General features: G+C 44.2%; 1 protein-coding gene across 3 annotated transcripts in view; it reads right to left on the reverse strand.

Annotated features, from left to right (window-relative positions):
- Window positions 1-1,167: 1,167 nt before the first annotated feature.
- The window catches only part of LOC104050704 (monocarboxylate transporter 2), a 28,248-nt gene continuing 5,388 nt past the window's right edge, over window positions 1,168-24,027 (reverse strand). For 2 of the 3 annotated variants that reach the window (XM_064453509.1, XM_064453512.1), the window contains 3 exons: window positions 11,954-12,097; window positions 6,280-7,128; window positions 1,168-3,463 (listed from right to left, as the gene is read on the reverse strand). In XM_064453509.1, coding sequence (XP_064309579.1) covers window positions 3,171-3,463; window positions 6,280-7,128; window positions 11,954-12,097 — 1,286 coding nt within the window. In that variant the 3' untranslated portion in view covers window positions 1,168-3,170. The remainder of the gene's footprint in view (window positions 3,464-6,279; window positions 7,129-11,953; window positions 12,098-24,027) is intronic. The other variant, XM_064453511.1, reaches the window with a different exon arrangement.

Raw genomic sequence — 24,027 nt, forward strand, 5'->3', positions numbered from 1 at the left:
ATGTCTAATAATTGCACTCCAGTGAGAGTGTTAGCAATCATCCTTTCATGTCTGATATCCCAAATGTGCCCCATGTGCCTGGTACATACATTTATAGTACAACACTCACACCTCTTCACTTTCCTACACAGGTGCTTTCTAGACTTAAGCATTTGTGTAAATATGAATATTGCGTTCAATTTGCCACATAAATCGCTACATTAGACACACAGGCAATTCTACTCCTTCATAAGAGCCCTTTTAATGGATATTTCATATTGCAGCAGTCATATTTAATAACTTGAAATGTTCTTAGGAAAGTTTTAGAGTTTTCCAAGCCTGGATTACAGCTTGAGCCTGCAAAGCGTTGAATTCACAGCATTTGATTCAGTGAAGCGTTTCTACGGCTATTCATGCTTAAAAGTACAGAATTATTCCGCATTGCTTTGCTGCATTCACTAGTGAGATGTTGTGGTTTGAACCCACCGTGGGGACAGGAGGCCAGGTAAGAGGAAGAGGCAGGCCACCCACTACGGACAACCAGCCATAGTCACCAAAATTGTGTTAAAATAGTCTGACTTCCTGCGTGATAGAAATAGTGCTGTAATCCATAACGTATCTGTTTCTAAGGCAGGAGGATTGAGTAGGTTAAATGAAGTAGCTGCTTAATGTTAGAAGACTTCTGAAGCCATAGAGAACTACTTATCTAATGTAGCATTTTTGGCCCTTGGGGACAGGTTAACAAAGGTGTAGCTTTTCCAGAAGGTTGTCATAGATAGCTGGAAAAAAAAGCATTTTTATTGAAAATGTTGCCTGTATTAACGAAGTTTTATGTCCTAAGAAGCTTGCTTTGGTTTTCTGCTAGACAAAAAGCCTTAGCATCAGCTCCTGCAGTAAGGACAGCTAAGGCACTGGGTCGTTCTAGAATTAATTGATAGTAACTGGTGGGAAGGTATGAAAATCATCTTGTCGGATCCTGGCCAGGGCATTCTCAGCTGCTTTCAGATGCATTATGGGCCCACGAAACTGAAAATGTCAAAGAAACCATGTGGCAAGGAGTAAAAGGCTAAGCCCAAGAGTTATACTACCATGTACATGGAGCCAGGAGTAGAAGCCCTATGAGGATAAATTCCTTACTGAGTAGAAAGGCAGCATTACCCTACAGATCATAAGAGACAAATGTAAATCTTTTCATTTTTTAAAAGAGTTTTATTAAGTATATTAAAGCTTTCCAGAAGGCAAATTGGAAAATGTTCAGGACTTTCTATCAATGCCTTTTTAACTGAAATACTGTAGATATATTTGACAGAAATAAAGAATATTAAAAATACAGCAACAAAAGCCTAAGTATATAGTATAGATTTTGTTTTTCAAAGAAAATGCAAGGTACCTCATAAGGACAAAATTTAAGTCCTACTGAAGTCAATGGCCAAAGACCATTATTTAGTGGAACAGAAGATTTCACAGAAAAGGTTTTGTACAAAAAGATATGAGTTACTTAAATTTAAGCGTATAGTGTACTTGTGGAAGTATTTTTACAAGCCATTCTTCATAGTATGTATACAACTGATAATTAAAAACAGTTCTTCATGATAAATTTATGAAAAAAACTTTATCTGATCACATAAGGGTGCCACTGAAGCAAAGAAAGAGGAGACCTAGCCTACAGACTGTTGTTAGTTTTGGATTTAGGTGATCTGCCTCAAAAGTCCTTGTTTTTATCCAGACACCTGGAGCTAAATCTACAAAAAGCTGATGATTCAACTACATAATGCCCTGCTCAGCATCCATGGCTCTTGGGGAACAGCTGCTGATTATAAAATACATCAGTGCTTGCTGCCAAGAGTCCAGATCTTCCCAACTCAGAATTATCACCACTGGATAAGAGGTTCCTATGTGGCCTCAGCTCCAGCTTTGCATCACTGACCTGGGAAAAATTTATTTCATGCAACAGGATGGCGTAAGGCCACCAGGTATTGCAGCGCTAGCAACAGGGAGGTGCCTAACCCAGCCCAGACAAGGGGGGACAGCTGTGTTTGGATTCCCTCCAGGATGGATGCAACTTCAGCAGGTTAAAAAAAATATGGCACAAGGTCGCAGCTCTAAGACAGTGTTTAAAATTGTTATCCTGAGTAGTATGAAGCACAGAGTAAGCAGGCTGCACTGCAGAGAGGGCTGTGGTTTAATGCATGACTATCATGGTATTTTATATTTTCCAGCAGGGTGATACCTGTGCTCCGCAGGGCTTTCAAGCACCTAACTCACGGCAGTGGAGCCCCTTTCAGCTATGGCATGCCTAAGCTTTGTTCACTGAAGCGATGATGTCCATAGCTCCTCTGTGCTTCAGTTTTTCATTTATACAATTAATTAACAGTAACAACACTTACTGCCTCACCAGGGTGTTGTAAAGAAAAGCATGCTAAAAATGGTATGGCACTCAGATATTGGATAATAAGGACTGTGTAACCTCCTCAGAAAAAATTTAAAGAATTTGTACTGTTCAAATCTAGATCAAAGTTTAAGCCTTTTAAGACTAAGTTTCTGCCCCCCACAAAGAACCTGGAAGAAGGACCCCTGTAGCATGTCAGCCTTGTGCTGACCCCCTTCATAATGCCACCTTTCTCACCTTCTCACCTTTCAAGGCATTTTGCTAAATGCAGAGGTCCCCAGAGAAGTCCCTGCTCAAGCCATGAGGAGCCACCCCAAGTTAGTTACTTCCTAGCATGCTCCAGCCACAAGAACAGGCTGCCTTGCTGCCACTTCACACGCAGGCATGTACTGCCCTCATTCTGTTCAAGCAGCTTGCTCATGTTCCATTTAAGACGTGTGTAAGGTCTATATTACATTTCCATCAAACAGAGGTCCAAGTCACAGCGCAGCTGCCAGTGGAAGGCAGCACCAAATCCCTGGGATGATTCTGACACTGCAGTCAAAGACAGTCAGAGTTTTGATTGCATGGTGAGAAAAGCCAGCCACCACAGTACTCAAAGCAAAGCCCGCTGAGGCTGCTGGAAGGGCTCTGCATTGACTCTCATGGCCATTGGCCTTTTCACTGAGTAGAGCTGTAGTACACAAAATAGAAGTGGGGTGGCACAGCACAGGGCAAAATTTTAAAACCTAGTGTGATTTCACAGCCAGTGTCAACTTAAGCAACCCAGAAGTAATTTCCCATTCAGCCCATGAGAACAGGTTTAAACTTCATTTGTGCCATTCACTTCCTTCTTTATTCCTTCTAGTTCCTCCTTCAAAGGTTCCAGCTCAGGCCCATCCTGTATGGTTTCTTTGTCCCAGTTATTTCTGCCTTTATTTTCTGTCCTTACAGATTTAGAGTCCTCTTCTTTTGCCTTTCTTTCCTTCTCCTCCTTGGCAAGCATACGATAATTATAATAATTCATTATGAACAGGAAGGTTCCTGCCAGGACCATCACAGCTCCACATTTAATGAACATATATTTATAGTCCCCAAAGGTATCGATAAGAGTTCCTGTAAAACATATTTTAAAAAAAAAAAAAAAAAAAGAAAGAAAATTAGAGATGAAGACAAGAATATTGTGTTTTCAGATCCTAAATATAAAGGGACACCCTTGTGTCTTTAGAATAAAATAAGACATTCTGTGGACTTACTGGTCTTTTCCACAAATACTATGATCCTGCACATACTTCACACATGTTCCACAATATAGCCTGTGGGTAGTTAATGTTGATATAGGTAATACTACCAATAATTTGTACAGTGAAGTAGAAGGGGACAGAGAACCTGCAATGCAAAGTCTGGACTTTTCAGGCACACCTATTTTTTCCATGTAGAAACCAACTCTTCTGATCACAGAGTCTGTAGAGAGTCTTTCCATTGACTCCAGTGATCACCTACAAGGATGTCCATTTGACTTGGCAGTCCTCAGGCTGCCAACAAAAGTGACAGCTTTCAGGAAGACCTTTGTGAGATGGCACGTGGACACTGGGTCTTTTCTCAGACTCCTGACAAAGACCCTCCAATTTATTCCACCATGGGTCATTCACCAGCATTAGAGGCGACTAGGCTTTTGGTCACAGCTGCCCTTTCTGCATTTATACTCATGATCTAAAGATGAAAGGGCACTGCATGGGACCGGAAAACATCAGTTCCAGGGAAAGCAAAGATGATGCTGTCAATGTCAGATAATTTCAATGCCAAGACAAATGTGACAGGTTCCTCTCAAAGGTTAATGCCTCTGCTATGGAGTTACAGAGTAATTGAAGGGAGACAGCTTAATTGAAATGTCAGTGTTCTCCATTATGTCAAAATGTAATGCAAATCTTATTGGGATTATGATCCTGAGCATTAATTCCCATTTACTGGCGCAACACAGACCATTCTTAACATCCCAAATCCTAATTAAAGACCCACTCCTAACCTGGCCTTCACTGTACAGATAGTCCTCCGTGAAACTGGCTCGTCATCCATTAGCTCTCTGACTTTTTGGAATATGTTCTCCTCCTTAAAAAAGGGGACCTTTAATTACTTCCTGACTGACCCCTAATGTTGAAAAGCTGGTGATTAATTATCCCACTGCATTACACTAACAAAGGATTTTATGGCCACCAAATAGATTTCTTGATCACAAAAGTAATAATTTTTAACTGGTTTTGGTCAATGGTTCTTCCAGAATCATTCCTAGATGTCTTGGTACACCATTTTCAATGCACTGTTTTTCACATTACTGGTGAAACATCAACCAAATGCTAATTGCAACAATTTTTCCTTTTCTGCTAATCAGGATGACCTAGAGGTCTCCTAAATAGGTTTCAATGAGAGTTTTAATGAGTAGAGTATTGGAAAATTCAACAGTAGGATAGTCTTGCCTCTTTTCCTTTGAGAATAAGATAAAGTCATAAAACACACTGGGAACAATTTACTTAGTTCATTAAAGCAGAACCCTGCAGTAGGTTATTAAAATGCCAAAGAACCAATAAATTTGCTGCTTATTAAAATGGTGGGGAAAACCCTACAAAACTAATATTACTGATTATTACAGAGAACTGTTTTAGCCTCATTAGCAGTCTCTGGTCATTAACTTAATCTTCCACACAGAAAATTATATAATTTAGAAAACGGCCATTTAAAAATTGTATTTTCTTTTGTTTGTCATTAATTAAATAATGAATCTCTAAGACAGCAAGAGGATACAGCTGTTTCTGTCACACTGTATGAGCTACATGGTAATATGAAGAATTAAACAGCTCTGCAAGATGTGTCATATGGAGTATTAGCCAGATCTCAGTTTTGAATCCAGGAAATGAGTTTAAACTACATTCTTTCTGTGCATTCTTTAAGTTTAGTATGATACTGTCACATCAAAAGAATTAGCAGAGTTTAGCTTTCACACATCCAAATACAGACAGCACACATAACCTAATCAAACTTTTTAGCATACTTAAATGTGGCCAGTTTCCAAACCAGTTACTCAAGCTTGCATACAGGTGAAAAGCACAGGACAGGGCACATAGATAGGATGGTATCTATAGGCTGGGAGGATGTCATCTATGAAGTAATTTAATTAGTAGCCAATTCAGATTTGATAAGGACTGTACTTGTCCCAGATGCCAAATTCAAATATGGTGTCTTCCAGACATGGTGTGTTCCTTGTAGGAAAAGAAGTGAGCACATGCTATAGAGGGAAAGAAGCGGAGGCTGTTAAAATCACAGCAGATCACTGCTCCCACTTATCTTCAGATGACTGTAAGCCCTGCTGGGGGTTTAATATTGTCAGCATGAGGGTCTCTGTCTTTTGATATTTCAAACCATGCCATCCAAAATAAACCTTTTTTTTATTTTTGGAACAGATCTATCAGACGCTCTAAGATGACTGAAATCCATAAGTGGAAGTACTCAGAGCCTTAGAGACAAATAGCAAATACTAGGTTTGAATCAACAGAAGGATGTCATAGAACTGTTGTGTTTTACTGTGCTTAAATTGTGGTGGACTCCAGCCTTTTGCAACAGGGAGTCTCCAGGAGGAGTCATCTGAAATGCAAGGTTCTTGACGTTGCAGGAAGTCCTGCTCTGCAAGTTCAGTTCAAGTGTTTGAAGGGGTCAGGGTCTACAAACTCTTGACTTCAACCAGAGGACTACACAGAAAGGAGTAAAGAAGAAATGCTGGAGGAGACACCTAGGACCTGCCTTCCCTGTCCAATTACTAGTGGAAAAACAGTGAGTGGGAAGCAAAGAAAACACATTTAGAATCATTTCCTACCAACTGCTTGCAAGAGGCTAAATATAAATGACAACCCAGTGGAAGCAGAGGAAAAAAATGCACTCACCTCCAATAGGTGGTCCCAGCAATATCGTGCAGCACTCTGCAATGGTGACCAGGCCAACAGCGCTTGTGAACCGGGCAGCTCCCACGAGGTCCATGAGCGTTTCAAAGAGCATGGCACAAACCATGCCGAAGGCCAAGCCAAAAAAGATGGAGTAAACGACGAGTCCCATGTAGTTGGAAGCCAGTGGGCACAGAAGGTGACAGGTGCCATTGAAAGCAATGGAGAAGCTGAAAAAGTATTGAATCCGTGGCCTCACCCACTTGCTGTTTGCAACGATGCCAGTGGTAGGTCGGGCAATCATATCCACGATAGCAAGGATCGAAAGAAGGAAAGCAGATGAATATTCATCAATGCCGATGTGCTTTGCATAGGGTGCCAGGAAAACAATGGGGGCAAAAAATCCCAGGAACATGAGCACGTTTCCGATCAGGTAGATCAAGAACCCTCTGTGCTTAAAAAGGGAAAAATCAAGGTACTGATTGATTTTTTCACAGCAGTCCTTTCCTCCTTCCTCTTCCGTTTTGATCTCCACGGGGACGTTCGTGGGACTATTCATTTCCATGGCATCCTTAGTGACCTCTTCTTTTGGTGTTTTGACCGATGCTGTGGCTGCCTTGATGGGTCTGAAGAGGGCTCCTGCCACACAGCAGTTTAATAAAATTGCCCCAAGAATTAAAAAGCTGCCCCTCCAGCCAAAATTGTCAAAAAGGAACTGGTTGAGAGGTGCCAGGGTGCAAAGCATCACGGGGCTCCCTGCCATAGCAAGGCCATTTGCAATGGGTCTTCTTTTTAAAAAGTATTTCCCTATGATTATCACTGATGGCTGGAGATTGAGAGCAAGGCCGAATCCTGGGACAGAGAAAAATCGTTGAGATACGAAAAGGAAGATTTGAGACCCATTTATTGTCGGCTCATTGTTTTAGGCAAATTCATGGACAATTGGTCCACTGGTGGCTCCTCCAATATGATAGTCTGGTTGCAAACTTTGCTCAAGATATCCCTAAGCTTCTGGCTGCTGCGTTTGGGTAATGAGACCCCAGAAACACCCTTTGGGTCAGAGAACGCCCCTTCCGTTTGCACTGTAAATCTCTTGGGTGGCAAACTTAGCGCAAAGAGTTTGCTTCAGAATAAACTGAAACTATACCCTCAGTGAATGCTGGCTGGATTTGTCCAGACACAGCAGCCTTGTTGGAGGAGAGGATGGATCTATTAAAAAAAAAAAAGACAACTCCCAGTTTGAGGAAAGTAGTTCTGTCTTGAACAGGGCTAACCACCAAATCACATCCTTCTCATGGGCAGCTGGGGCTGGCACCCCCTTTCCATGAGTGGAGGGCACCCAACAGCGCTGCCAGGCAGACAGACCTGCCCAGAAAATAACATCACCCATCTCAGCCGCTACTAATTTGGCGGTGTGAGCAATTCAGGTCTGATGCAAAAGATTAAGAGGTCTGCAAGTACACAGCAAAACAGCTACTGAGGATGCTAATTAAACAGGACCCTAGAGTGTTTCTTTTAATTAAAATTTATTTTTATTGCATTTAGAGATATAAATGGTATTATAAATCTGCATTGCTAATTCAGTTAGCCAGCTTTTCTTGCACAGGTGAAATCTGAAGGCAGAGATACCAAATGCTGTGATGGTCTCAACTTTCTGCGGTTCTGTTTGAGAGCACTAGCATATAATAATCTCTTTTTTCCAAACATTTCTATGATGTGCAGTATTTCCTTCAAAAGTTAGATTTTCAGAACGCCATCAAAATGACATTTAAAAATCATGCCACATATTGTCCATCCTATCATCCAAGAAAGAATGAGCCACATTAGAACAAAGCAGAAATATAATCCTTGAAGTGATTATACCAGAGAACATGAATCCTGAAAATAGGGTCATGCAGATTTTTTCTTGTTCATTAGTCTATATAATTAGTTTGTTTAACTGTGCAGTACATAATTAGGCATATTGCTTTACAGAAGAGAATTTAGAAAGGTCAAGGTCCTCAAAATTAATTAAGGAACACTATTATTGCTGATAGAGTAGAATCCAACTGATGCAGCAGAATTCAGCTGACATTGGATAGCTTCAGTTTGAACAGTAATACAAAATTATGATTTTTGCCAAGTATAAGATTCATTTGTTTTTAGTTACTTGGACGTTTACAACATTAAAAATAAAGTGAAATGGCAACATATTAAAATTAGACTTGATTTGAAACACATTCTCAGCATGAACTTTTCTAGATAGTCCATATATTTGGTAGGGCATGTCTTTGGGAAGTGCAGCCTGCACATAATGCATAAGGGGCCAAATTCATCCCCGTGAGAGGCCTGACCTGAGAACTATGGAGGCAAAACACAGCCTTGGTTAGAGAACACCCTTGACAGTGCTCAGATATAGGAATACACCTTCTTTCATCTGAGAATGTGCAACACAGAGGATTAGACTTTACTTTAACTCCATGTTTCCCAGGCTGGCAGGTAAGGGCAGAAATTGAACCATCATTTCCACAAGACCATTTTTGGTAGGGGCCTACCACATGCTGTGTGGAGAAGGAAAATCAGACTGGATGCCAGCTACCCACTTAACCAATAATCAACTCAAATTTTTTATTATGTGAACATTAATTTGCCAGTCAGACAAATCTAATTTAATATTACCTCATGCTCTTCCCATTAATTAAATTTGGAGAGTTTCAAATTGACTGACTGGAATTTCAATTTACTTTAAGCTTTTGGCTGACTTTAGTTGGAAATATTTATATCTATTTTATTCCAGTTTTCAGAAACTACGGCAGCTTTTCCACAGCTGAAATTGTTACTCAAACAACCGTATTTTCTCCCCAAGGATATGACAGAGAGGTCTGTTGGTGGTGCTGCATGAACAGAAGCAAGCCCATGCCAAAGGGAGCATCCTTCCCTAGATTAAATAATTCTCCCTCATATTAGAAAGGAATAAGTGGTGCTTCAGGAGTGAACTGTGTAACTATTGATCTTGTTCTTACTTTATTAGCAAGGGAAGATCCTACCAGGTATTTCAATGCTCAACACTAACAGCTGAGGGAAAGACTCCAGTCTCATTAGTTAACATGCTTCACCCTAGATCCCATTTTATTTCATGGCGGTCTAATTGGTACAGATTGAACTAAACTCTGGTCAGTCGTTATTGCCTTGTATTTAGCTTTGAAATTTGCTGCTAATACCTCAGACTTGAAGAAGAGGTTGCATGCCTAAACACCTATTTAATGCTTCCAGGCTGGCATCTGTCCAGGTCAACAGCTTGCAAACCCAATTTCATTTTCTACACGCTATAAGGAAACAAGTGAGGAAGGCAACATGGGTTTTACAGCGTATGCAAAGTGCCTCGTGCAGCCCACAGCTCAGTGCCATCAAGGACAGAGCTGCCTCCGACAGTGGAGCCCGGCCCCTGCTCTGTATGCAAATGGAAAAAGACATAATCAAGAAAGCAATTGAGATTGCCGTGTCTAATCCCTGCACCGTAAACAGATACTTTCTGCTCTGCTCCTCTGAAGAGATTTCTATTAATATGCCAAAGGCACAGGACTGTAGCAGGGACCTCCTAGTACCAACTATCTTGTTTCTATCTCCATCCCTGCAAATTACATGAACACTATCTTTTACGTCAGTCTGTTTCCTTTTCAGGCTTTTAGGAAGGAGGCTAGAAAGAGTGTGATGTTTACAGGTCTCTTTACAGTCATTGCAAATTGCCTTTACAGAAATCTCTCTCCTTGTACAGTAACGCTGTCCCAGCCACGTGATGAGCAGGCAGCTTCATAATTGCCCTTGAACGCTTCCATGTTAAGCCTGACCAGCGAAAGCACTGCAAGCATAATTAGAGGCATCAGGCATGTTAGCAGGATAACAAGCACCTTCCCTTCTCTGTCAAATTAATATTCCTTCCCCAGCACACACCTCCTGTGCCTGGAAATGATGGGTTATTAGCTAGGACCTCGTCCATACAGCTGCCCTTATTCAGCAAGCAGGACAGAAAGATGTACACAACAAAAATTTTGCTTTGCTGTGAGGCAACATCACGGCGTTAAAGATGAGGGAGACACAGGGGCAGCTTTGGCACTGGCACGAGGGTTACATGTGTGCATTGAGCGCACCTCATGCTATCAGCTCTCTGGGATGGGCAACGGACCTGATCTGAATCAAAAAAGAGCAGGGTCTTCATAAGTCCTAGGCCCGCTGGGGTTAGGCACAAAATTGCCTCCTGGCATTTTTTTAGATAAATACCTTTGAAAATAGGAGTTGGTGCCTTCCTACAGCACTGTTCCTTGTCTGACCCCTTCTGCTCACCAAAACACATATATTTTTAGCAAAGGATTTGTGGTTTTCTTGTGCTAATCCAGAATTATTCAACTTGCTAGAGGACATTTGTTTAGCAGGGAATGATGCAAGTTTGTGCATCGATAAATACTGATTTTATCCATGGGAGATGTTGGTTATTTTTGTTCCTCATCACTTTGTTTCTAGAATCCCTTTCAAGGAATCTGCAAGATTTATGCACTCAGTAATAACACAGTTCCATCTAACTACTGTAACTCTCCTTAGAAAGAGTAAGGTTTAAGAGAGGGAATCCTACATGGGGATTTATTCACTACTGTACAGATCTAATAAAGCAATATTGGTGTAGAACAGGGCAACAAACTTTCTGTTCCAATTTACTTTGCTGGTGGCTGGTTTTATTGATTTTAAATGTTGAGCTCGCACTTTTCACGTTCAGAAAGCAGCAACGCTTAATGCAGCTGCAGAGAGATACCGAACATTCATTAAAAGATACACCTTGCAACCTCAGAAGCCAATTCTGAACTCATTGTGTCATGTATTCAGGTGGATGTCCTAGCTGCACTGCAAGAAACATTGGCTGTACCTTAGCCAAAATAATCAAACAAAAATGCTTACAATTAAGCATCTCTGCTCACACAGGTGGAGAACTCAAATCCATCTACTTTTAAAAGCAATAACCCAGCACCTGCAGGCTTTAAAGACGCTCAACTAAGCCTGTGCCTTCTCCCATTTGAGGTTCCAATGTGGAAATTAATATTTCAATACAGACAATTCAAATTGTAACTTCAATAAGGAAATGTGGTTGTTTTATGGGTTTTTTTTCAATAAGGAGAATATTGCATATTTTCAATCAACTCCAGCAGTTATTATTTTCAGATAAAGGACCTCCTAACCTCACAAGCAGGCAGCAGGCAAGCAAACTAAAGCAAACCCATGAAATCTCATTTCATATATCTCACAGAGGGAAGATAATGCACAGTAATATAGGAACACAGGTGCTTTCTTCATAGTCACACTTATATCTCGAAGGGCTTGCCTTGCCCAGGGCAGAACGCAGTCAACCTGCATTTGCTTCAATGGGAGCTGAGGGCACTGATGGCAATCCTCATCGTGCACTCATCTGCAAAGCACACATCCCCTGCTAAGATCCCGCACGCGATGTTCAGCCAGGAATACAGCGCTTAGCGGGGGATATGCTTTTTGCTAAAGTTCATCTCGAGCAGTTGATAACCGAGGGCCCTTGTCCCACCAGCTTTTTATTTCACCAGCTTCCCACTGAGTTTGACTGAGGTGCCCAAGTGTGGACACCCCGAGCCATCAGAAGTGAATCTCAAGTGCAGATGGAAAGGAGATGCTTTCTTCTTACCTGTAATGAAGCCCACACAGATGTAGAGCTGCAGGATGCTGGTGCAAAAGGCGGCTGACACCATCCCAATGCCACACAGCAGGCCTCCAAATATAACCACGGGCCGGCTGCCATAGCGGTTTACTAAAATACTGCTAATGGGACCTGGGGAAAGAGTGCAAAATGGTCCTTGAGGTAGGTACCTTCTGACAGAACGGCATATTTGACACCAAGCAGGTAAAACTCTGCAATAGCAGTGCCCCTGAGGTGCTACAGACAGCTTCCAGGGTGACTTCAGGAAGAAAATGGAAAAAGAGAGAAAGATGAGCCACACCACGTGGAGATGGCATCATGTCCCATGCCACACAGTGGCTGTGTAGTTGGTGACTGCTCCCACCTCGGGTCTTTAAAGCATCATCAAAGAAGGCAAAGAGCAATAACAAATCAGACGAACACATGATCCCAACATAGGAGCTTCTTGATTTATTACAATGCTAAACCACACACACAAAGCAGCGGTTCATATTACGAGGCTGATATCATGAATACTGTTGCATTTTTAATGCCTCTATTTAATGCAATTCCAATATCGCTGACCAGGACTGAAGCTTCAGCAGAACAGTTGTTAATTAAATCTTAATAGCAGTCTATGTAGGTAGAAACAGTTTGGGATGATGGATTAGCCAGAGCTCAAAAGAACCAGTTTGAACTTGCATTTATGTAAAGAGGTGGTTGCGAAGAGTGCAAAATTATGAAAGAGAAATGGCTTAACAAAGACTGTGCACACCAAAAGGAAGCATTTAAATCTGAGGAAGTGGAACATGCCAGTAGCTTTGGGCAGAGGAGGAAAGAAGGGAGGTCTTGTGTACCGTAGTCTCAGCCAGCTGGGGGACCAGTAAAAATCAGAATCACAGACTAATACATGTCAGAGGGACTTCGAAGGTCTCAGGACCAACTCTTTGCTCAAAGTAGAAGCAACTCTGAAATTAGGTCAAGCTGAGAAGTCAGAATGACAGAAAGCAGACTGAGCGGGAAAGAGCAGTCCAGAAGACAATCTATGAGATGTGAGAAAAATTCTGTATTACTCAAAAATTGTGAATCAAAATGCTGCAGAAATGATGCTGGAAATGAGGCAGGCGGATACAGGAGGCATTTAGTATCTTACCTTACCTGACTATTTCTGGTGCTACTCAGCACACAGCAATGGTGTTTCGGAGACCAGCATGCCTGTTTGCCTTCGTTCCTGCCATTACGAACTGCCCACACTGTCCACATACATATTACTGGAAACGGGTATTTCAAGTTTACAGGCATCTCTGAAGAGTTTGACTGTGGGATCTACCTCACCGTGGAGCCCTTTGGTAGGATATTTACATTTTCTTAAATAATCTCAGCCAGAAATAGTGCCAGAGCTCTTTCCAGACCCTGCAAACCACAACACACTCGAGCACAGAAGCCGGACCCAAAAACCCCAGTATCGCCTCAGCATGGCTGACAGCATCTGAACAAGTTGTCAGCTGTTACAATGTGCAAGAATAAAAAACAGTAGGTATGACTGCTTTAAACTAGGGAATGAGGCCCATTGTTACATCTGTAGCATGTAAAATACTTCCCACTAGATGTCTAAGGTCAAAACACTCATAAATGAAACATACACAAGCACAGTCTTAACAGCAACCCTGTAACTATGTGATCTCTGAGCTGGTCCCATCGATTGCACCATTCAATTAAAATTTCAGTGAGTGTATAATTATGTGAAGAGTTTTTTCTCCTAATCCTTTAACTGGATTCACATGCACGCCTCCTTTTGCTGCACAGAGCACTACAGAATTCAATGAGAAGTTCTGGGAAAAGAGATACGTATGTCAGATCAGCACAGCAGGAAAGGGACCCCTTTCTCACTGAGCTTCCCCTGGCCAGGGCCTGTACTTGCATCATGCTTGAGCGGGTCTCAGCTTGTCCTGTAATTCAATAGATCGAGCCAGTGTTCCTCGGAAAGGTACCAACACATTCCTCTGCAGCCTAAGGGCACACTACTCTTCCATTTTTCAATTTTCCACATGTCCGCTTTTCTCCAGAATCAATCTAATTACTCGACTACGAAAATGTGGTTTCAATTATCTCTCCCACTGGAAGGGGGCTTTCACATTAGCCCTAAAACTACAGGACACTGTACCACGGAGCAGAGCATTTAAAGCCCACAAGATTTCTGCTAAGGCCCCTCTCCTGCTCTGAGTCAGGGCAGTTCCTAGGGAGAGAAGCCCCTGCCATGGGAAGTAAAACATGCTCACATATGTCCCACTCTTGCAGCATCCACCTGAGGAGAAGGGGAACATGGATCCACGTCCCTCTCACTCCCGTCCATAAGCTGTCATATTGGCTTCACCCATCAGTAAGGATGGGTTTGGACCATGACAGCAGGTGTTAAACTGGAAGGGGCTGAGGCTGGAACACATTCTGCTCTGCGTCCCAGCTATGGGGACAACCCAGGCTAGAGGCTGGAGCAGATGAAAGCAAAAGTTCATATCCCAACCACTGGCTTTACAAATGACAGCACCTTTCCTGTGTCCCTAGAGTACCCTCCATGAATGTGCAGTGTCCTCAACCACATCCCAACTTCCCAGCGATCCCTTAGGAAGCTGCAAGACCAAAATTGCTCCCTGTTCTTGTCTTGTGTGATCTCTGATCAATGCTTTACAGCAGGTGTGCATGACCTCGAGCAAACAGCTTTCATCTGCTATAATCATCATTATCAGTTTTACAGATGATCAGTCCCACTTGTTGGCCAGTCTGGGTGGGAGAGCTGTGGTCTCAAAGATGCTTTCTTCCTGGGCTGGGCCAAGCTCAGAGGGAACTGTGACGAACTTCAGAAGCAACATAAGCCTTTTTCCTTTGCAGCCTGGATCCTTAAGTCCTGGCCTTGTGACCCTTCTTTGCTAAAGAAGCACAGCATACAGGATCACAGCACACACTTGTGAGTGACAGCATTTGATCTCCCTACTCAGCCTCACCCACAATGGACTGAGGGTCAGAGACCTCTAACATACCAAGCACTGCCATTTAGAGGAAAAAACAGCGGCAGAGCACCTGGACTAAACCTTTCCAGCCACTGGAGAATCCACAGGGAAGGCCATGATGAGCACTCAACCTTCAGGGAAAGCATCAGCTAGTCCTACACCTTACAAGACACCAGAGAATCTAACCCAAGGTGCCAAACAGTTGGAAAACCAAACTTCCCTGAACTGCCGCTCATAGGCCGAAGGTTTTGTAATAGTCCTGAGCAGACCTTTCAAATGCACTGAAGCAAATGCAAAATCACATCCCCAAAATTACTTCCACTTAAGTCATTTGGACCTACGGAAACATCCATAGGCTTTAATGGAGCAGCCTTTCAAAAGCTGTCCCATCTCTTGGCAGAAACTGGTGCACGCAATGTCACATAGCTTTGCACACTTCAGCACGCAGACCCTGCAATTTGGGCAGGCGTACGAAGCACAGACACGTACACCTTCACCCTGCCCACATGTCTTCGGTGATCAGCATCACACGCAACAGATCTAAATGCGCCTCTCCTGCCCTGCTCTGCCACATGCCACCCATAGTGTATTTCTACAGCCATGTATGGCTGATTAGCCATCAAACATTAGATAACTTTAACAGCAGTGTTCTGGGGAGCTTCGGAAAACATCAAATAGCTCCAGTCAGGGCAGAGGAGTTAAGATGAGGGAACAACAAAGCCAGCACCACAGTTGTGGGAAATAGGAAACACGATTACTGCTTTGCTTGCAGCTATTGCAAAAATTAAAAGTGTGACAGCCCCTGGAAACGTGGTGGAACTGAAAAGTGGGACCTGTCATTTACCAGTTATTCAGCCTGCATGAAAAGAATAAAGATACTGTATATTACCACACAGAAACCAATTACGGTAACGTGTGCAGCTCAGGTCCCAAGGCACCTTTACTTCCTAATACCTGCCTGGTCAAACATGCAGGAACCACAGGCTCCCTGTCCTGGCATCCAAACTAAATCATCCTTCCTTCCCATAAGCTGACGGTGGGAGAAGCTAGCAGGAGTCAGGGTGACCGTTGCCTCTTAATTTACAGAGTCAGGTGAGGAGGACAGGGCAAGAGAAACAGCTGGCAAAGCTCTACGAAAGTTGCCATTTACCTGGCTTGACCTCGCAGAAGCAGCCACCCAAATGCTGTCTGAGTCCCTGAAAAGTCATGGCGAGGAGCAAAAGCCATCTCAGCTGCTGAGCGTGTCCCTGATGCATGGCTTCTCAGGGTCCAGAGCAGCCAGGGCTAGTTTCACCCAGCCAGGGCTGTCCCCACAACCCCACCACCATGGCAGCATCGCAACTTCTAATGTGGAAAGTGGAAGTAAGATTTAATCCCCGCCTTGTACCCCAATTCATTACAAGGATGAGGCTGACAACACGGGAGGGCTGGTGGTTTGCTGCGGGAAGGGATGGCATTTCCACCCACCCAGCCTTAGGAATCAAGGCAGCCCCTTCCACAACCCAGCAAGTGGCTTCCTCCCTACCGATGAACTTCCAGCCGCAATGGTCATTCATCCTCCATTGCAAGGAGATGACATAGACAGCAGAGGGCACAGGGGGATGCTGAGCCTCATCCTGCTGCTGGCTTTGCTCAGAGCTGTGCCTGTGGCTCTGCACCTCCCCTGGCTCACAGGGCACTGCTGGGGGACATGCTTTCCAGTGGAGCTACCATCACCCGCTGGGTAAGAGCAAGGAAAGCCTGCTCAGAAATGCCTCCTTTTATACCCCACGCCCTTGCAGAGCAGGGTGCATATAAAGGGGGTTCTGCCTGCAGTAAAACTCTGCAGCCTAGAGAGCAACAGTTCGTACCAAATATCCCCAAAAGATGCTGCTGGGATCATGGCACTCCTGGAAGTCTGATGTGATGTAAAGCACTATCCTCAGCCCATATAAATCATGCTGGTTTAGTGCCTGTCCTGTATAAAGCCTCTCTTTTCTCATACATGTGGCAGATTTCCATTCATTCTTAGCTGGTACATGAACGGCCATGTCAAAGAAGCTGATCTTGGTGGCAAGCAAAACACAGGAACTTGCCGGTGGGAAAAAAAGCAAGCCCTAACTCATTTGTTAGCTTGTCCAATTACTTTTCACCTTGAGGTTTCTGTTTGCAGAAGTGAAAAGGACCCTGAAGTGGAGATTGTAAAACCATAAAGAAAATGCAAAATACCCTGGTTTCTCCTCTCTTCTCCTCCACAAAGCCAGGCCACCTTGTCATTTATTCTTTTTGAGCCGCTGAACTATGATCCAGACAGGATTATAACGCAGAGTTGGCATTTAACAAGAAATATCAATCCAGACTGGCTTAAACTCCTGCAAGTATGACAGTGCTCAAAAAATAGACACCTGAATTGCCTTTCTGTTTTCCTCAACAAGCCTTATGAATTTTTCATGAGCTGCAAAACTTCCAGTGTTGGTGCAAAACACCAATGTATTTTTAACAAAGCTTAAAACATTCTTCTCTCCCATACCTCTGACCATATATATGTATCACTTATTTGTAAAGTCTGCTTTGTCACTTTTTAAACTTAACCTAATACTAACAGAAACAGTTTTCCCCCTTTTCAGTGGAACCTGGCTTGGATGATTTTGTGCTGAAGTATTTCTGTGCAGGGCTCTCAGAGAAGCAGCTAAGAGCTGAGACCCTGAAAGACAGACCCCGTGACCCAGAGGCCTCAATGCAACATGGGGTTTTTTCCAGGTTTCACAAGACTGGCCTTCTGACAGTGTAAAGTGGCACAGAGCCATTGCAAACATCAGATGTCTGCTGGTAAGACCATCTGATGACCATGCAGATGACAAAATAGCAACACTTTAAAATAGTCCACTGCATGGACCCCAGTGCTGGCAGATTTGGGACCGCCGGTGCCCCCATTGCTGGGACTGCAACATGCAACTCAGCTTTTCCCACTTCCCTGCAGTGACAAGTGGCTCTAAAGAGCTGATACTGTACAGGGACATTGGTCAGCACCAAAAGAACTGCCCAGGTAGTTAATATTTTCCAAACTGCTTTGAAATCACGGATAACACTAAGGAACTCAGCATGACATGACCGGCATTGACTATGTGGAGTCACTGGGGATGTAAGAAGGAGCAGAGCATACTCAGCCAGGAGGAAAGGGGGGGAAATCATTTATACTAATAAAACAAAATCTATTATTACACTAGTAGTAAAACAATGACAGGAGCAGGCCTGTAATTTCCTCAGTAATAATCTCATTCCCTCAGTGGAATAACACTGCCTTTGGCCTCATAATTTATCCACCAGAGTACCAGCCCGTTGTAACAGAGCAACCTCCTCATTACCCCGCAAATGAAAGCAAGTGCCCCCACATTATTAACACGCTGCCAGAATCCACCAACCTCCCGAGGAGGAGGGGATCAGCATCAGCAATCAGCACCCGGTAACAATGCATGGCCCAGAAGGGAGGTGGCCTGAGAAAACACAGGGCACGTTGCAAAGGCAGGGGGAAAGGGGTGAGAGGGTTAAAAGCTGCAGCCTTTCAGTCTTTTGCCTTGCTAGAAGTCCAAGGTCCAGGACCTGCGTGGCTCATGCTTTTAAGTGCTTGTCAGCAGGGTTTGGAGAACTGCTGCTCACCAGCTGCAATGGTTGAGGAGCCCACAAACAACTGGTTCTTCCTCTGGCAGTGCTGCTGGAGAGAGAACGGCCATGCATGCTGGTGCTGGCAGACAGGCAGCAGCGACCAGTCACCCCAGGTGACAGCCATGGTATCAAATAGCCCTCTGCCGGACCCCAGAGGGCATCTTCCAAAGACCTGTCCACCCCTAAACTGCCCTGACACCTTCTGTTAGTGTTACTTTGCACTGCACATAATCATTGTCAAACAAGGAGGCTGAAGTCCAGCATACCAACAGCCGCTCCAACAGCTAACCAGTCCCAGAAGCTGCCTCTTTCTCTGTCGTAGGTGAGGAAAATGGTCTGTACATTAAAGGGGGCAACGGCTGCAGTTTCAGCACAATCCCTGTGAGATGCATAAGCCAACAGTGGAAGAGACTGCCTGGACACGTTACTTGGTCAACAAACTGGTTGGTCCAGGCTTTGTGGTGTGGGGTCTCCTGGGCAGGGTTGGCACCGTACCCAGCTGAGAAGGCAGTGGGTGTGATGATCTGGTGCAGAAACCAAGCCAAGGCATCCCTTCCTCCCCTGTATCCACCAGGTATGTCCTTGGGAAGCCAGGGACCCTGACCTCCCATCAGAAACACATGCATTTTTCATAGCAGCATCCTGACGTTAAAAAAGAAGAAAAACAGAGCAGACGAGGCCCAAATTTCAGAAAGACAAAGCGTCCTCTTCCTTATCCAGCAATCTTATCTGATCAGTGCTTCGGCATTTCAATTTCCAGATTACACAGCTGACACACGCTGCTCCTGCGGCGCACGGAGAAGCCACAGGCCAACAGCTCCAAAACTGGGGCTGGAGCCAAGGTCCTTTGTGTCACTTCGTATTTAGGCAATTAAGTAACCACTCTGCAAGGGGACGGCGTCGCAGGTGCCAAGCATGCAGCTGCCTGCACTCAGTGGTTTCCCCGGGCTGCTGGTTTGGATCTCACCCATACAGCAGATCACAGCCGCTGACCTTCAGAAGGTCACGACTTCACATTTTTTGAATTTCTTTCCCATGATTTTTTTAGCTAACCTTTTGCTTTGGCAGGACTGCAGACTTTTATCCTTTCCGTCATTTGGAGCCCAGCTGCAGAACACGAGTTCCCTATGCAGCTGAAACACCTACTCCCTGAGATCAGCGGCCCTTCGTTACCAGTCTTAACACACTGCTCTACGAGCAAATTGGCCCCTACCTGGCCATGCTCCCCAATGGGCTTTGTCCACCTCCTGGAGACCAGTTGCACTGGAGAGCCATCCAGGGGCAGAAAAGCAGCAAGGCTGTGTGACAGGCTGGCATCAAAGCTCTCACGTTTCTTCCTACAGCAGCACACAAAATCCAGGCTGTATTGACCGGGAGAAGAAACTTTCACATGCCTGAACTTCACTTGGGAGAGTGGATTCTAACTTACGCTTGGGCTTAACACCTGAGAAGCATTAACAACCCCCCAACCAAAACTCTTCGCTTTCTTCTTCCTAGTTCTTATTAATCTCAGTTTTTCTTAAGTCTATCACATCTCTATTACTGCTGCTTGGTGACCTTGCTAGCTCCAATGAAGGGCAAAATGATAAAGCTTTGTGACCAAGACCACGAACACAGAAATATTTCACCTAAACCTATAGTGCTATTATCGCTCTTAAGTAGAACAGGGCTATTTAAAAAAATAAAAAATATAAGCACGTACGTGGTGACCTTGCAGGGCTTGAGTGCTCTCCGAGAGTCAGGAGAGGTATATGAATCTGCAGCGCCATCCATTACAGAAATCAAATCATTCCTCACTTGGCTTTCTTAACAAAATCCATGATCGTAATGGTGCTGTTACCTCGGGGATTGCCCCAGCGTGGGAAGACATCTTGTTGCAATGACACGGGGAGGCTGACTGACTCTTGGTGGAACTCCAAGAGGTGGTGACAACAAGCAAAAGGATGATGCCCAGCACTGGGCAGCTGAGACGCAGGTACATGGGGAGAACCCGAATGGGCTTGGGCCACGATGGCAGGATGCTGGATATCCACTGCGGATAGTGGATATTCCTTTTGTTTCAGCCTACATAAAATACCCAGGTGGAAAAGCACATACCTAGGGAAAATCTAGCAAAAGCCCTACTTGAGACTTTTTCTTGAACCAATGCTGTAAGCACATAAGTACAGAGAGCTGACACATGGTACAGTACTGCAAATGTCACCTGTCCTCCCGTCCGCTCCCTCTCCTCTCTTGTAACCCTCACTCAGCACTAAGGGCTGATGAGGAGGTGCTCCAGTCGTCTCAGACACCCACAGACAACTGAAGCATCCCACAGGGTGGCCAGGCACAACACAGGACCCAGAGGACGCAGGTGCTGGGCTTCTGGAACGACCAGCACACAGCCAGCTGTGCACAGCAGAGCTGCCCTGCATCGGCATGGGCTGAGTGTCTCCGAATGCAAACTGTGTCTAGGTACTGACCCTTTTAGTTCTCTGCTAAGCCCAAGTTATAGAAAATGATGGGAAGCCCATAGTGCAACCACCTAAGCATAATGCACAAGGATAGCCCCTTTGCTTTTTAGGAGTGAACCCACTCATGTGGGAACTTGCAGGCCTGGGGCTCTGGGTTCCTTAAAGAACAAGAAGAAGCCCCAGCACATGCTGCGGCAGCTTATTTCTCATCAGAAAGGGATGAAAACAGTAGCAACAGTAGGTGAGCTCAGTAGCTGCAAAATGACACACCCCGCAGAGATTATTTCTTAAACCAGACAACAGCCCTGTAGGATGCTGCACACAGGCAGCCTGCTCTCATGCACACAGCTCTCTTCCCCAGACCAGCCATTTGGGACTCCACACACAGAAAATCTATTGCGAAATGCTGGGCAATGCACAATTTTGCCAGGCAGCCCCATCACCGAGCTTTTAGCAGGTGACTCCATCAGTCAGGGCACATCTTGCCCTGGTGGGTGGGGTCCATCGGGCAACGTCTGAGCCAAAACCGGCTCGCAGAGAGCTTGCAACTCCTGAGGCCTGGCCTGGACTCTGTTACCCACTTGCTGCTCGTCCTTCAAAATAACCCACACCTCCCTTCCCGTGCCTCATTTCCCCCTTCTAGTGCTGTGGGACTTCACAACTATTTCCAAGCACTCGGGATGGGTGGAGAGCCCTGGATGAGGTCTTCTGGAGCCAGAGAATGTTTTGATGAAATTTGGACTAGACCAGAAGAGAACATTGGCAGTTTTGATTAAGTTAAAAACTGCAGAATCAAACTCATTATTAATATAGCTTTACGCCACTGCATGTTGTAAGGTGCTTTCTAAACCTGTCACTGCAATTTATCATGCTAGCAGTGTAATAAAATACAGCTATAAAATTTTGGATTAAATGTTCAAGGTCAATGGTCGACTTTCAACTTCCCAGTCTCTTCCTTGCTGCTTTAGCAGATGCTCTATTAAGCAGTTACAAGCTTTAGGAGAAAGTTTCTTTGGAGAAAAGACTCAGTTGTGGAGCATCTCCAGAACTAAATCATCAGACATTTCATCTAATTAGAAAATAATAAATAATAAATAATAGGAGTAATAAACACTGGCTGGCTTCAGGATAAGGCTTTAACTTCAGAAATGGTCTCATTAGTCTTGTGATTGCAAAAGGTGGCTCTCTGCTCCTGGCTTCGCAAAACAGAAAGAAGGTGATTCCTTAATTTTATAGAAATTTTCATCTGTAAGAACAGCGCCCTGGGGATTTTGGGGGGAATATTACAGCAGCGTATGCGAGACTGAGACCAAGACTCCACTGCACTACATACTGAAAAAAACTATCATATGGTCCTAATACAACTTGGCTTTTTATGTATTAAGGGGCAACAGAAGCAGCACGTATTTGCATCTACGAACTGTGTAAAAGCATGCACAGGGCTTAGCTGCACAGCAATTGCAAAAGAAAGAGCGAGATTCTTCAAAATGAGGGAAGAAAAAGTCAGATGTCTCCTGCTCTAGCCCCAGCTATTCAAGCTGAAATGACTCTGTGTCAGGATCCGGTCTCTGAGTTTCACTTGGATGACTTCTGTTCTTCCATTACAATGATGAAAGGAGCATTTTGGCGACACAGTCACCATTAAAAAAAAAAAACAAAACTGAAAATGCAGATACTGTCCTAGGTATTAAATTATTCTCCCTATTCTGGCACACATACCAGAAAGCCAGCTCGTTGTGCAAACTCCAACAGTTGGCTATAATAAAAGACATTACTTCTTCCCACGATCCTTAACCCTCTTGCAGCCCTAGAGGAGACCATAACAGCTACAAGAACATTGCTGCTATTAAATTAGTAGCATCACTGTTTTTTATTTTTAGAATGTTTGGCTGCTTCCTCCAATGCTGAATAGGGCAACTGAATTACTAGCAAATTAATATTGCTTATCTTTTCTTTCCTGGGAGCTTAATTGCCTCTTGCTTTCCCTGGGTAACAGTTATCTCTGGGGACTCATCTGTGGCCTAGCTTGAAATGTGTCACCCTTAAAAGTAGGAAAAGGGCAGCTCCGTTTGGTATTGTGATCACGATGCAGGCACATGGCCCAGGTCAGGAGGCGGGCAGGCCAAAGACTTTCGTTTTTGCAATTATATTATTTAAGATTGTCTCCTTGAACAAAACCCATCCCTGCCCACGAAGCAAGACCTTGGGAGCCTTGGCCTTGTGTTAGCATAGCGAAGTCCAAGGAGGCAATTTGCAAAAGGAATCCCTGCCAAGGACATGCAGCAGCACGACGGGTGCCCTGCGAGGCTCCACATTTTGACAATGTTGGTGTGTCCTTGTCACCCCCAGAGCCTGATATCTGGGAGCTGAGCTGCGGCTGAAGAAACCTTCAGGGAAGGATGGTGGCATCTCCCCTTGTCCCTTATGGACAGACCCTGGTTCCTCTTCTTTACAACCAGCAAAGACTCTGCTCCATAATACTTTTCTCATTTGTGATATGGAATGAGCTCTTCGCCCATGACCAGAAAAAAAAAAAAGTAGAAACATTACGAAACAGAAATCCTTCTTTATCAAATTGACAGGGTTTCACCCTTCAGGGTTTGGTCAGAGAAAAGCAACATTCCCTTGTGCTCCTCACTCACCAACCTCTCGGTTTGCCCTCCACAAGTGGAAACGTGGAATGGCTGAACATGAACGCTGGCGAGAACTACAAGTACCCTATCATAAAGTCCTATCCACTTTACTGCATGCTAATCTGTTTTACTACTTGTATTACAGTGACAGAATTGTTTTCTGCAACCTAGTTCAGATTAAGAAAATGGGGGATAAGACACACTAAAGCTTCAGCAATATTTATTGTCAGAGCCTTGGCTGGTATAAAACAGCTTCCTAGGGGAATTAAGCAAAAAGTGAAGGGCAGACACAGTCTCGGCTGCTGGTTTTTCAGCCTTAGTTTGAAAAACTGGCACTGCTCTGGTGCTAC

This window comes from Phalacrocorax carbo, chromosome 6 (genome assembly GCF_963921805.1).
Source record: "Phalacrocorax carbo chromosome 6, bPhaCar2.1, whole genome shotgun sequence".
Taxonomy (NCBI): Eukaryota; Metazoa; Chordata; class Aves; order Suliformes; family Phalacrocoracidae; genus Phalacrocorax; species Phalacrocorax carbo.